At 23.2% G+C, this 14,938-nt stretch overlaps 5 protein-coding genes across 5 annotated transcripts in view; all 5 read right to left on the reverse strand.

The window, feature by feature from the left end:
- Nucleotides 1-5,298, reverse strand: part of DICPUDRAFT_91068 (uncharacterized protein) — a 48,734-nt gene extending 43,436 nt beyond the window's left edge. The window contains exons 1-3 of the mRNA XM_003283242.1: nt 5,279-5,298; nt 4,062-5,193; nt 4,031-4,037 (exon numbers count right to left, since the gene is read on the reverse strand). Coding sequence (XP_003283290.1) covers nt 4,063-5,193 — 1,131 coding nt within the window. The 5' untranslated portion in view covers nt 5,279-5,298 and the 3' untranslated portion in view covers nt 4,031-4,037; nt 4,062. The remainder of the gene's footprint in view (nt 1-4,030; nt 4,038-4,061; nt 5,194-5,278) is intronic.
- Nucleotides 5,299-5,605: 307 nt separating this feature from the next.
- DICPUDRAFT_96326 (phosphoethanolamine-cytidyltransferase) lies at nt 5,606-6,858 on the reverse strand (the record flags this gene model as incomplete). The annotated part of the gene is made up of 2 exons (XM_003283243.1): nt 6,788-6,858; nt 5,606-6,634 (listed from the first exon to the last, which is right to left on the reverse strand). The coding sequence occupies exons 1-2, from the start codon at nt 6,842-6,844 to the stop codon at nt 5,606-5,608; spliced, it is 1,086 nt and encodes a 361-aa protein (XP_003283291.1). The 5' UTR covers nt 6,845-6,858.
- Nucleotides 6,859-7,206: 348 nt separating this feature from the next.
- Nucleotides 7,207-8,561, reverse strand: DICPUDRAFT_146951 (uncharacterized protein; the record flags this gene model as incomplete). Its single annotated transcript, XM_003283244.1, has 2 exons — nt 7,207-8,193; nt 8,259-8,561. The coding sequence occupies 2 exons, from the start codon at nt 8,559-8,561 to the stop codon at nt 7,207-7,209; spliced, it is 1,290 nt and encodes a 429-aa protein (XP_003283292.1).
- Nucleotides 8,562-9,076: 515 nt separating this feature from the next.
- Nucleotides 9,077-10,357, reverse strand: DICPUDRAFT_91073 (uncharacterized protein). The gene is made up of 2 exons (XM_003283245.1): nt 10,220-10,357; nt 9,077-10,144 (listed from the first exon to the last, which is right to left on the reverse strand). Exons 1-2 carry the CDS (start codon nt 10,350-10,352, stop codon nt 9,147-9,149), a joined length of 1,131 nt encoding a protein of 376 aa, XP_003283293.1. The 5' UTR covers nt 10,353-10,357; the 3' UTR covers nt 9,077-9,146.
- Nucleotides 10,358-11,436: 1,079 nt separating this feature from the next.
- On the reverse strand, nt 11,437-13,551 carry DICPUDRAFT_96328 (uncharacterized protein). Its single transcript, XM_003283246.1, has 4 exons — nt 12,798-13,551; nt 12,411-12,722; nt 12,070-12,337; nt 11,437-11,999 (listed from the first exon to the last, which is right to left on the reverse strand). Exons 1-4 carry the CDS (start codon nt 13,122-13,124, stop codon nt 11,659-11,661), a joined length of 1,248 nt encoding a protein of 415 aa, XP_003283294.1. The 5' UTR covers nt 13,125-13,551; the 3' UTR covers nt 11,437-11,658.
- Nucleotides 13,552-14,938: the final 1,387 nt, after the last annotated feature.

Below are 14,938 nucleotides of genomic sequence, written 5' to 3' on the forward strand. Positions count from 1 at the left end.
AACAAAATGTATTATAAACTAAATGTAATTAATTATAATAATAATAAAACACAAAATAAAGATAAAATAAAATATAATAAAACCAAAATAAATATATAAAAATATTTAAAAAATTATATTTTAAAAAATAACTAATCTTTATTAAAACTAAAAATTACTAATTATTATTATTTATAAATTCTATAACTAAACTATTACTTATTACTTTCTGTTATTATTCTCTCTATTATTCTCTGACTAAAAATTATTTTTGAATTTTAATTTATACTGAAAAATATTATTTTTAAAAAATAAAATTAATTTAAAAAAAATATTTAATTTTAAAAATGTGATAACATTTGATTATTATAAAATAATAGATGTGTGACTATTTAAATTAAAAATGTGTCTAAATTTGTTGATAATTATAAAATAATATATGTTTGTCTTTTTCTAATAAATGTGATATATGTTTATGATTATTATAATAAATTTGAATTGATTTTAGAATTGTTATTATATCACATATTTATTTTCCAACATAAAACCGTTTTTAAAAAGATTTAACATATGAAAGAGCACTCAAGAGATTCAAGTTAATCTGTGCAGCACTCTTACAGCACTTTTTCTACAAGTAATTTCTATATTTTTTAAACAATTTAAATTTTTTGAATAATTTTTTTCAAAACCAATTAAAAAAGTTTATTTTATGATTCCAAATTTATACCTGTTTTGGTGTTTATGATCACACATTTTCAACAAATACAATATTATATTTAAAATATACAGTCATTCTGTATTTTTATTTCTATTTGATTAATTATGAAGTAAATATATATAAAAAAAAACATAAAATTTTTAAAAACACTTTTTATTTTATTTTTTTTTTTTTTTATATTTATTTTTTTTATATTTTCCTTATAAAAAAAAGTAGGTCATAACTTGGCTGAATGATAATTAATTTTTATCTTTTTATTATTATTTTTCTTATTTTTTTTATTTTTAATAATAATAATATATTTTTTAATAAAAATAAAATAGATAAAACAAAATGACATAATCAATTTGAAAAAATAGAAAAATTTTAAGATAGATGTAACCATTCAAAAAAGAAAAAAAAATTGGATTCAGGTGATCAACAATTAAAGGTATTTTGAAAAGTTAAATGATCCAATTGAAATGGTTATAAGCATTAGATATCAATGGGTAATAAAATTTAGTGGCTGTTCGGTGGATTTTATTTTTCAATTTTTTTATTAAAATTAAAAATTAAAAATAAAATAATGTAATGTATAATCATCAAAATTCACTTAATTAATTAACTATAACTTAAATAGTCATTTAATCAAACAATTATAATAATTAATAATTTTAATAATTGAAAATAATTTAATTTAAAAAAATAAAAAATAAAAAAAAATAAAAAAAAAATAAAATAAAAAATTTTCAAATTTTTTGTTTTATTCAATTTTCACATAAACTTAAAAATCATATAATTTATTATCTTTATTTTATTGTTTATTAATTATTTATTTATACTTTAAAAGTTCATTTACATTACACTTTTTTTTTCAAAGTTAGTAGAGAATTTTTAAAGGTATTTATTTACAAAGAAATTATTCAGATAGAAAATGTATTAAATTAAAGAAGAAAACGTAGACTTTTTTTTTTTTTTTTTTTAAAAAGTGAAGATAATTAAAAGCAAATGCTTTAAATTAATCAGTAAAATTTTTTTTTTTTTTTTTTTTTAAAAGTGAAGATAATAAAAAGCAATGCTTTTAATTAATCAGTAAGTAAAATTAGATAGACTGAGTAAAAGTCATTTTCGAAAATGACATTGCCGCTAAACTTGTCGCTGCAGAACAGTGCATTATAAATAAAAAAAATCACCATTTTTCATCACCAGGTAAGATTATATCGCCTGGAAGATTTTCCTTACAAAAAGGCCCCAGCGGGGATCGAACCCACGACCTCTTCCTTACTAGGGAAGCGCAATACCACTATGCTATGCGGCCAATTTAATGAAAGTTTAAATTCAGACCTTATAAGGGTTTTCAAAAAAATACATAACTTTATCGATAATTATTGTGTTGTAGAGACATTCTAGTTTTAATAATTGAAACATTTTTTAAAAGTTTTTTCCAAGATGTCTTTTTATATGACTTTAATCAAGACATTTCCCATTTAAAATTTATTTTCTATAATGTCTTTCAATTCGGTCGTCCATCTTTCTTATTCTGTCGGGTATGGGTTTGCAATTGTATCTTTTTATTATTATTAAAATTCTCTTAACTGTAGACCAACTGCACTCAATATTTCTTAAACTTTTTTGATGACTTTTCTGTAAATTTTTAAAATCATTTTTCTTTATTCTAAAAAAAGAGTAATTATTGTTTTTTTTTTAAAAATCTTAATGAATTCATTTTTTTTGAACAAACAATCCTAATGACAATCACTGATCAATCCATCAGATTAAAAATATCCACCTTTTACAAATTACCAGAAACCACTCTTATCAACTTACCAAACACCTATCTAATTATACTACAAATCCTCACACATACCATTTCAAAATTTTTTTTTTTTTTTTTTCTTTTTTTTTTAAAAAAGCTTACTTAATAATATAATAAATATTATTGGTGTAAGCGACGGTGTTTATTTATATTAAAATATAAGAAGAAATAAGGGTTGTGTTAAGGTTGAAGCAACTTATCTAGTTAATAGAATTTTTTTATTCTTAGATTTTTGTTTAATAGTAGGGGATTTAGGACTACCTGATTGGTACGGAGTGGTTTTGATTGGTATGGATATTTGGCTAACAGTTCGAATACGGTTACTTTTTGTGGTGATATTCATATTTGTTATGGCGGTTTTATTTTTGGAAGTTGGTGAAGCTAATCTTTTTTTTTTTTTTTTTTTTTAAAAAAAGCTTAATAATATAATAAATATTATTTTTTTTTTTTTTTTTTTTAAAAAATCTTACTTAAAATATTATTAGTGTAAGCGACGGTGTTTATTTATATTTGATAAAACTTAATTTATAAAAAGTAAGAATTTATATGATGTTAACACTTGTCGGTTTTGTAAAATAAAAATAAAAAATCGGGAAGATACCCGGAATATATGATCTTCAAAAAGAAAGGCCCCAGCGGGGATCGAACCCACGACCTCTTCCTTACTAGGGAAGCGCAATACCACTATGCTATGCGGCCAATTAGCTGATAATAAAATTTTATTACTCCATATCCTTTTTTTCAAGCATGGGAAAGAGAATTCAAAAATATAAACAGAATATATAAGAAACTTCAACACCAAGACCCAGCTAGTCAGCGACATCACACAATGAAGATAGTCAACAGGCTAGAGAAGTTTAGCAAGATATGGAATTCAGATATATTTAGAGTGAAAATACCGATACACCTGGAAAGCTACAGAACTTTATAGATGAATTACAAATAAAAATTAAATAACAAAATTATTTAACAAAAATTAAACAACTAAAATTAAATAATCAAAATTAAATTACTAAAAAATTTTTCTAAAAATAAATTAATAAAAGTCGTGTTAACCTTTGCACCATTCTTATTGAAGGGGGTAAGTCAAAAATTCGTGGTTAGCTATTAATACAAAAAAAAAAGCTTTTTTTTTTATTAATTTTATTTTGATTGGTTTTAAAATAGTTTGAAAAAATGAATAATTATTATCAAATTTGGAAAGTAAAAAAATTTAAAAAAAATTTATACACAAATACTATCCCATTTTTTTATTCCAAATAAACATTAAAATTTATGTAATTGTCTCTATATTTATTATTATATTTATTATTTTATCCTGGGATGGTTTTCATTAAAAATATTTTTCTCCCTTTATTTGCAACCAACACATGTAAAATTTTCAGTTTTTATTCAATAAAAAAAAAAAATTTGTATAAAAAAGCTTTCTATTAAAATTAAATAATAAATAAAATTAACAATTTAAATAAAATGCAAAAAAAATAATGATTTTAAAAATAAATAAAAAATTTTATTATATATTTTTTATAATACTACAACAAATAAGTTTATTGTTAAAAATTTAAAATGTTTAGAAACATTTTCTGTGGACAATTGATGGACCTGATTCGTCATATTCTTCTTTGGAGATCCACATTTGTTGGAAAGTTGAGAGTGAGGCTAAAATTGAACCACCAATCCAGACAGAGTATTTACGTTCTGGTGGAGCAATGATTTTAATTTTCATGGTTGATGGAGCTAAAGCAGTTAATTCTTTGTTCATACGATCAGCAATACCTGGGAACATAGTTGTACCACCTGATAAGACGACATTACCGTATAAATCTTTACGGATATCAACATCACATTTCATGATTGAATTGTAAGTGGTTTCGTGGATACCAGCTGATTCCATACCTAAGAATGATGGTTGGAATAAGGCTTCTGGGCAACGGAAACGTTCGTTACCGATGGTGATGACTTGACCATCTGGTAATTCGTATGATTTTTCTAAGGCAGATGATGAGGCAGCAGTTTGCATTTCAGCTTCAAAGTCTAAGGCAACGTAGGCTAATTTTTCTTTGATATCTCTGACGATTTCTCTTTCAGCAGTGGTGGTGAATGAGTAACCACGTTCAGTTAAGATTTTCATCATGTAATCGGTTAAATCACGACCAGCTAAATCTAAACGTAAGATGGCATGTGGTAAGGCATAACCTTCGTAGATTGGAACAGTGTGGGAGACACCATCACCTGAATCCATAACAATACCGGTGGTACGACCTGAGGCGTATAATGATAAGACGGCTTGGATGGCAACGTACATGGCTGGGGTGTTGAAGGTTTCGAACATAATTTGGGTCATTTTTTCTCTGTTAGCTTTTGGATTTAATGGGGCTTCAGTTAATAAGACTGGGTGTTCTTCTGGGGCAACACGTAATTCGTTGTAGAAAGTATGATGCCAGATTTTTTCCATATCATCCCAGTTGGTAACAATACCGTGTTCAATTGGGTATTTGAGGGTTAAGATACCTCTCTTTGATTGGGCTTCATCACCAACATATGAATCTTTTTGACCCATACCGACCATAACACCAGTGTGTCTTGGACGACCAACAATTGATGGGAAAACAGCTCTTGGGGCATCATCACCAGCAAAACCGGCTTTGCACATACCTGAACCGTTATCGATAACTAAAGCTTGAACATCTTCTCCTTCCATCTGTGTAATTGAGAGAAAAAAAATAAAATAAAATAAAATTAGAAATAAATAATAAAAAAATAATAAATAAAAAAGAGATAATTACTTTGAGTTTATATATATTTAATTGATTAATGAAAAATGAAAAAAAAAAAAAAAATGATTTTCAAAAAATAATTTAAATAAAAAAAATTTTCAAAAAAAATTACAAAAAAAAATTGCAAAAAAAAAAAATAGTTTTTAAAAAAGCCAATTTCTTGAATCCAAATGAGATAAAATTTTCTAATAATAAAAAAAAAAAAAGGTTGCATATTTATTGGTCTTTGAAATATAGTTTTCTAATAATATATATTTAAATAAATTTTATTTTATATTATTTTTTTTATTTTTTTATTTTATTTTTATTATTTTTATTTTTTTTTTTTGGTTTTGTTTATTTTGATTGTTCAATGAAATCAATTTCTTTGGCTTGTTTTTTACGATTACGAGCTTCAAATTGAAGTCTATTATCAATAATTCTTTGAACAATTTCAGAAGCAGTTAAACCTTCAGTATGAGCGATTTCTTTATAGATACCCATTTCTTTTGGAAGCTTGTATGGATCAGCACCATTATCTGGACCTAAAATAACTGGGTCATCACCATGAACAACGACATTGATGTGAAGTGATTCGATCATTTCTTTAGTGACTGAAAATGGAGCACCAATGACTACTTCGTCAACATAACGACATGATAAAACAGAGAGGACACGTTCGTGAAGATTCATAATTGGGAAATTTGAACCTTTTTGTTGATTAACAGTTTTATCATCATGAACACCAACGATGAGGAAGTCACCAAGAGCTTTAGCTTGTTTGAGTGCTTCAGTGTGACCAACATGGAATAAATCGAAACCACCATCCATATAGACAATTTTATCATTTGGTTTTGGAGCACGACCTTCTGAGAATTGAACGATTTTTCTTGTGGTTGGAAGGAAATGTGACATTGAGGTATATGGTGATTGTTTGTGAAGTTGATTTGGGTTAACATCTGCGATTGGTGAAGTGCTTTCTTTACCAACAGAGTTTGAAAGATGATCTTTGGTGCATAATAACATACGGCCTACTAATTCAGTAGTTGAGACACCTTCGGTACGTTTAATGAATCTAAATTTACCACTCTTTTTAATACCTTCATAAACATCTTTACCATCAGCACCAACTGAAATATCTTCACCATGAACACAAAAATCACAGTTTTGACTATCTAAAAATTCTTCAGTTAATGTATATGGAGCACCTTCTGCAACTTCATCAGCCCATTTACAGGCACGAACAGCTTTATATCTTTCTTGCTCTTTCATTACTGGTGGTCCTTTATTTTTAGTGATTTCTTCATCTGTATGAACACCAACAACCAAAATATCACCCAATTCTCTTGCTTGTCTTAATGCATTAGCATGACCAAAATGCATTAACTATTGAATTTGATTTGTTTAAATATAATTTGATTCGATTTGTTTTTTTTTTTGTTTTTTTTTTTTTTTTAATTTATTTAAAATTAAAACATTTTGGTTAATAAAATGGAAAACTTTCTATTTTTTTTTTAATTTTTTTAATTTTATACCTACATCAAAACAACCATCAACATAGACTCTTATTGGTTTCTTTTTTTGTTCGGTACTCATTGTATATATATTATTTATAATTGAAATATAAATGTAAAAAAAAAAAAAAAAAAAATTTAAAAAAATTAAAAAAAATTTTAATTAAAAAAAATAAAAATTTTAAAAAAAAATAAAAAAAATAAAATTTTTTTACATATACCATCTTTAAAAAAAATTAAGCTATTCAAATAATTTTTAAAATATAGTAATAAATATTTTGTTATGTGAAATGAAAAATCCAAAATTGGTTATTTCTATTTTAAAAAAAAAAAAGAAATCTAATTTAAATTAAATTAAGATACTGTTTGTGAGTTTTTGAAAAGGGGTTATATATTTATTTTTACTTTTTTTTTATTTATAAATATTTATTGATTGATTGATTTTTATTTAAAAAATTGATTTAAATCAACTTGAATAAATTGTCTAGCGTAGGCTGGGACGATTGTAATATTTGGATTACCTAATGGACCCTCTTGGGTACCAACTGAAACATAAAATTGATTTTCAGCAAAATCATATAAACCAATGTGAAGATCACCAGTTTGTAATTGAGCAGCAGCATTAATAAGGGCTGTAGCGTCGATTGAACCCCATGATTTTTGTAATACAGAGGCTAAGCATTGATGATTGCTTGGTTGAACGAATTTATCAATGTAAACAACATCTGTAATTTGTGGGTGAGCAGCTGGTGTTGGAGCATAAGCTGGGAATGGTGTTTGGTCGTCAAATACACGTACATATTGGTGAGAATATTCGACTGCTTTGAATGTATTGGTTGAATTACTACCTAAACCCATAAATACAGCGCATGTACGTTGAGCATTATTAATACGATCCAATGCTTCGTCGATTGAAGTATCATATTGAATGATTTCTCTTAATAAAAAGTGGAATGGGATACCTTCACGTGAACTGGTGCCATTGTAACCAAACCAATATTTTTCGCAAATACCAACATGTTGACTGTAACCTGTTAAAGTGCCTAAAAAACCAGCCCATGATAATACTGCAAAGTCATGACCACCATCAGATTCTTCTGGGTGATAAATCATAACAGTTGGATGGAGTCTTAATGGGTTCATTGGGTCAAATCCAAAATCTAATGCTCTTAATTGTAAAAGACCATGGTTAAGTGTTGATTGGTTGTATGCACCAACCATTGAACATGCTGCTTTAATTAATTCTGGGAACATATGTAATTGAAGAATGGTATTATATGCGACACCACTGCCATCTGCTAAACCTCTCATCTCTTCGAAAAAGTGTTCTGGTGTATGCTTTTTGGTTAACTCTGCTGTAATATCCAATGCCAATTTAACTCCACCCTTTTCAATTGCATCTATTAAAAACTTTGGTAAATAATCTGCATACTATATAAAAAAAAAGGTTAATAAAAATAAAAAATAAAAAATAAAAATAAAAAAATAATACATACTTTGGAGATTAAATCATTAACCATAATTGTAATATAGTTAAAAAAGTTATCATAAATATCATGCATTTGAGATTTTAATAATTGACCTTGAGCAAAACCTCTTTGATATGGGGTACCAAATAATTCAATAAGATTAACTTGATTGCCTACTGGACCAATAGAATATAATTTAGCATATTCAGTTTGATTAACTAAAACTGGTGCTTCATTATAAATTGGATATGGGTTATCTCCTGCATCGCATTGACAATTTATTAAAACAATTAAACATTGTATTATAAAAATTATATTTAAAATTTTCATATTTTATTATAATTTATTTATTTATTTATTTATTCTTATATTTTTATTATTTACAATTTATATTTACAAAGAAAAAAAAAATGAATAGGTACGGTGATTGAGAAAAAAAAAAAAATTTTAATAAAAAGATAAATATCTTTTATTTTAAAATATAATGCGACTTTGTGTAATTGTTAATGAAAAAAAAAAAAAAAAAATATATAGAAAGTAAAAATTCGAATTTTTTTTTAATTATAATTGTTAATTGGATTTTTTTTTTTTTTGCAAAATAGATTTTAATAAAAAAAAAAGAAAAAAAAATAAAAAAATAAATAAAAAATAAAAAGTTTTTTATAATGTCCCAGAAAAATTAGATTTAGATTTTTTTCGAATGGTCACAACATTGTTGGCACGCATAATCTAAAAAAAAAAAAAAATTTTAAATTTAAAATTTTTTTTTTTTTGCATAAACCGAATTTTCCATTTCTTTTTCATCATTTATCAAAATTTTGTGTGGTCATAGGTCGGCAAAAAATATTTACAAAAAATAATTGATTAAATAAATTTTATTAAGTTTTTTTTTATAAAATATTATAAGATATAGAATTAATTATTCGCACCTTCAGTTTCAATTCCTTCATTAATTACATTCTTTAATTTGAATTTGTTGTTTCCTAATAATGATTCTTTTGGATATTTCTTTTTGTAAATTTCTAAAAATACAACCAAGGACACAAATAGAGTTACTACAAAACCTAAAATTATAGAATATACTTTTGATGCACCATATGTGTGGAAACCAGTCCATATTGAAACCAATCCTAATAAAAAAGTTAATCTTGATATCCAATGATGAACGATATCGGGGAAAATAGGTACTTTTTTTCTTGTTTCATCCCACATGTAATGACTAACGATACCTAGTGTAACGGAAAATACCATAAATATAACGGTGAAAAGACCGAACCAAGCATGGAGCACACCTTTTGAGAATTTTCTTTGGCTCATCATAAATGCAATAACGAAGCCAACAGCAACAAAACAGAAAGCAGTGCCTAATAATATATAGTGGATTGGGAACCAATAATGATATTGTTTGAAATATCGTGCAACTAATATACCGAATGGCATTAGTACTAAAAATGCAGCAAGCATTAAGCCGATATGCCATGAGATGTAATCTTTCTTGCTGGTTCCGATAGTACCACCATTTACTTTTCCTAGTGTTAAAGTCAACTCACCACGATTTTCGTGGTGATATCTTAGGTTAGATTGGACTGGAACACCTCTTGCCCAAATTAGATAGGTTGGGTTGTTAATAGTTAAATCTCTATCACCGATAATATCATCGGTTACTAATTTTCTTGTAAACTTAACATAGGTATAGTTTGGTGTTTGGTATCCATATGATGTGAGTATATCATTGGAACCTCCGACCTTGCTGTCTATAAATGGCGATTGATATTTGGCTCCATCTGGTAAAACTCTATCGGTAATATTTAAACTACCATCATTATTGAAAGCACCTATGATATAATCTGCATCGTTCATACCATTACTATTACTCCATCCGATTCCGAGCCATGTTTTAATATTTGCTGACACTATATAAAAATAAATAAATTTAATTAGTTTTTTTTTTAATTTTCTTTTTTTTTTTTTTATAAATTTGATTTTACATATAAATAAAATTGAATCGTTGTTTTCTATTTCCCATTGGATCCTAAAATTAACAGTTTCATCCACAACTATTTCATTCATACAAATGCTTTGATTAATTAATAATATTAAAAATAATAATATTATTTTCATTTTTTTTTTTATAAGGAGCTATTAGTTATTGATGAATATTGTTTTATCTATATTAATATTATTATTATTACAAGTTTAAAATTAAAAATATTGTTTTTTTTTTTTTCAAAAAAATTATAACTTTGTAGTTATTAAAAAATTTAATTTTGTAGGGGTTTTATTTATTATTTTAATATTAATGGTTTTATTATAATTTATTTTTTCCTATTTTAATATAAAAAAAAAGAAGTTACAAATTTTTATCGTTAGTTTTTTTTTTTTTTGTTTTTTTTTAATATTTTTTTTTTTTTTAGATATATATCTGAAATAAATAAAGTTTGTAAAAAATATTTTTAAATTAGAAGGGGTGAAATTGGGAACTTTTTTAAAAATAGTTATTGTTATAATTTTAATTTTGGAAAAAAAAAAAAAAAAAAAAAAAAAAAAATATGAATATACAATAAAAAAATAATTTTATTACAAATAAAAAATTTATTTTTATTTTATTTTTACCTGCACACATACCCACTTTAACCCACACCATATATATTTAAATTTGGAAGAATTTTTGTGATGTGTATTTTAAAATTCAAATAAAAAGATTTTATGCTATATTTTTTTTATTATTTATGGCAGGTAATCACTCTTTATTTATAATAAAGGGTTTGTTTTTAAATGATGCAATACAAACCACTGTCTATTTTTTAAAATTTATTAATAAATTTGATGTTAACATTTAAAAAATAATTTTATTTATTTTCAAAATAATTAGTTGTTTTATTTATTTTTTTGAATACAATATCTGTTGATCATTGAGAAACCTGTTTAATTTAATTGATACTTCAAATCGAAATTTTAAACAAATAATTTTAATGAAGCCTTTATAGATTTAAAAATTTACCTTTCTAATATCAATTCGTTATATTTGAATGTTATTAATTCTTTTTTTTTAGTTGTTCAAATAAATCTATTGAGTTATTTTAGAATCCGGAATAATGGGTGTAACAAGAAACTCAGTTAAATGTATCAGAGAAAATAAATCTTAAAGTTTTTTTTTAAAAAAAAGTGCAACTAAAATAAATAATAGTTTAAACTTAATTTCTTTATATTTTAATTTTAATTATTTTATTTTAAATTTTAAATTTTATATACTATATTATATCATTGAGTGTTATTTATTTTATGTGTTATGTACATGCGCATTATATATTATTTATTTTGGTTGTAATTTATTATATTGTATTACAATTGTTAGAATATATTTTTTTTGTTTTTTTTTTGTTTTTAAAATTTAGATTTGATTTATGTTGTTTTTTATTGATTGTTTTTAAATAGTATTTATACTAACACCATTATTGCTATTATTCAAACTTGGGATGTTGTTTGAATTTGAAGATTTTCCATCAGTACTTTTTAAATTATTTGTACTTGTCATTGCGCTTGTATTTAATCTGGAGAGATAGCTCTCTGATGCTGTTTTATTATTGCTACTTGAACTGGTCAAAGAGTTCATATTGGAAATGGTGGTTGTCGATGATGATGAAGAGGTGTGATTGGCACTAACTTTGTTATTTGTTGAAAAACATTTCATTTCATCGAACAATTCTAAATTATTTAAATTGGCATCTCTTAAAAATGGATGAGCAATAATTTCTTCAATTGATGCTCCTATAGGATTAATAAAAAATATGTTAGTATCTATTATTAAAGCTTTTATATTTTAAAAAATTATATTTACTTTTAATTGGATCAAAAATAAAAATTTTTGATAATAAATCTATAACTGATTTATCTTCAATGTTATGTAAAGTATCTAAAAATTTTGGGCTAATATTTGGTAACTGAAGATGATATGGCTTGCTTGGTTTCATTGATTCCATATCTTCTTTTGTTGGGGAACCTAAAACCTCGATAATTCTACCTAATTGATCGTTTGAGTTGGTACCTGGGAATAATGGTTTTCCTATTAACATTTCAGCTAAAATACAACCAATAGACCAAATATCCTGTAAAAAAAAAATAAAAAATATTAATAAATAAAAAATATAAAATTTTTTTAAAAAAAAAAACAATAATTACAATTTTTGTTGTATAGTTTGAGCAACCAACCAAAAGTTCGGGTGCTCTATAATATCTTGAACAGATATAGGACATACTGGTATGGTTTGGTTCTAAAATCTTAGCACTTCCAAAATCAGCCAAGGTTAATTCACCTTTTGAGCTTAAAAGAATATTGTTTGGTGTGATATCTCTGTGACAAATGTTCTTTGAATGAATATGTTTTATAGCTTGGCATAATTGATAAAATAAAACTCTAATAAAATTAATTGATAATTGTCTTTTCTTTAATAAATTTGCTAAAGTATAGGGAATAAAATCAAAAACTAAATTCTATAAATTATAATTGTTTTGATTAATATCTACTTTAAGTTTCAATATAAATTAAAAAATTTTGTCTATACTTACTTGCATCTTTTTATTTTCTTCAGATGTATAAAAAATATCCAATATTCTTAAACAATTTTGGTGTTGAACTATCTTTAGGATATCATATTCTCTACTTATAAAATGGTTTGATTTTTCCACTTTTTTGATTGCTACTCTTTTGTTATCTTGATTCTTTGCTTCATAAACTTTACCAAATGTACCTTGACCTACTTGTTTAACGATTTCATATTGATATGCTTTATTAGTATTCAAAGATGATGATGAGGCTACTTGTTGTTGTTCTTTAATTAATATATCTTTTTTATCATTAATTAATTGAGGTTCTGAATGTTTTGAGTTTAACATTTTTAATTTTTACTTTTTTTTTCTAATATATATATTATATTTTTGATTATTATTATTATTATTGTTTTTTTCTTTTTAATCCTTTATTTAATATTATATAATTATATTATTTGTTATTACTTTAATTCTATATACTATTAATTTCAAAGGAAATGGATTAGTATTATGTTATATGTTTAATTAATGATAGATATGTATAAAAAATATTAAAAATAAAACATACAAAAAAAATTAAAAAAAAAAAAAAAAAAATTGTTGTGAGTTAAAAAAAGATAACATATATGAATATTTTTATGTGTATACTTCATAAATAAATAAATTATTATTTCTATATATACATGAAAAAAATATTATGTTTTGATTATTGTAATAATATGATATAAAATTTATAACTACTATTGTTGTTATTGTTGGTTTTTTAAAATTGTATTGTTTCAAAAAAAAAAAATTAATTAAAAACAAACATTTTTATTATTAAATTTGAACAATAAACTGAAAAACACACAATTTCACACAAAACATATAAAATAAACTCACACAAACACACATATAAATAAAAACATGTTCCTAACACACACAACGCACAACACATTATTTTTATTATTATTTTTTTATTTATTATTATTATTGTTATTTAAAATAATTTTATTGAATCTAACCAATATATTTGTTTATAAAAATACTTACCAGTGTGATTAATTTATATATACTAAATTTATATAAATATATTTATTAGGGGTACTATTTATAATATAAGTTATTATATGTTATTATTATATAACTATAATATATAAAATTATAAATTAATTAATTTCTATTTATAAATTATAAAATAATTAAAAAAAAATAAAAATAAAAAAAGGTAACAAGTGACTGAACAGGATTAAAATTAAATTTTGACAGTATTTTATTAAATTTGAGAAAAAGAGTATTTATTAAAAAAAAACTAACAAACAATTAATCGTGATTTATATTTTTAATTGAAAATTTTATAAATGTTGTTGAGTTTTAAATACAGTTATTTAAAAAAATATAAATAAAATTATAAAAAAAAAAAATAACTTTAAAAAAAAAATAATTGAGAGAAAAAAAAAATATAAATTATAAAATTAAATAAATAAATATAAAAATAAATGTGTGTGCAAATATTGATATTAATTATCTTTTGATATTATTACGAGGGTGAGTGTTATAAAAATAGGAAAAATGTATTGTATAAAAATAACATATTATATTATCCCGATTAAAATCTATTTATTTGAAGAAATAGTGTTATAAAAATCTATAATAGTAATGATATACCTTTATTAAAAAACAAAAAAACAAACAACAAACAAAAAACAATAACAATAACAATAACAAGAATAAAGAATTTTGATATAGTTATATTTTTTTTTTCCCTTATATGTATATAATTTGAATAAATGATTAAAAGTAATTTTCGAAAGTAATAATAATAATAATAATAAAATAATAAAATTATAGTGATATTATTATTTATACTTTATTTATTAAATTAAAATTATAATTAATTTTTTTTTTTTTTTTATAATTATTTTTTTTATTTTTTTTTTTTTTTAATTTAAATTTATTATTTATTTCTTTAAATTAAAGTATAAGAGTATAAATATAAAACAAATTTGATATATCTAATTTAAATTAATAATTTAATATTTAATCAAGAAATATTTAATATTATATTTAATATAAAAACAAAACAATATTTTGTTTTTCTTTATCTAGAAATTTTTTTTTTTTTTTTTCTTTTTTTTTTTTATTTTTTTTATGAATGAATCAACATATCATGTTAACCA

Source organism: Dictyostelium purpureum (assembly GCF_000190715.1).
Source record: "Dictyostelium purpureum unplaced genomic scaffold DICPUscaffold_5, whole genome shotgun sequence".
NCBI classification, from domain to species: Eukaryota; Evosea; class Eumycetozoa; order Dictyosteliales; family Dictyosteliaceae; genus Dictyostelium; species Dictyostelium purpureum.

Coding starts and splice junctions, on each gene's coding strand:
- DICPUDRAFT_91073 (XM_003283245.1), bottom strand. CDS start 10,352: ATGAAAATAATATTATTATTTTTAATATTATTAATTAATCAAAGCATT. Junction 10,145..10,219: donor CGATTCAATTTTATTTATAT/GTAAAATCAAAT, acceptor ATTTTTATATAG/TGTCAGCAAATATTAAAACA.
- DICPUDRAFT_96328 (XM_003283246.1), bottom strand. CDS start 13,124: ATGTTAAACTCAAAACATTCAGAACCTCAATTAATTAATGATAAAAAA. Junction 12,723..12,797: donor AAGAAAATAAAAAGATGCAA/GTAAGTATAGAC, acceptor TATAATTTATAG/AATTTAGTTTTTGATTTTAT. Junction 12,338..12,410: donor CAAACTATACAACAAAAATT/GTAATTATTGTT, acceptor TTTTTTTTACAG/GATATTTGGTCTATTGGTTG.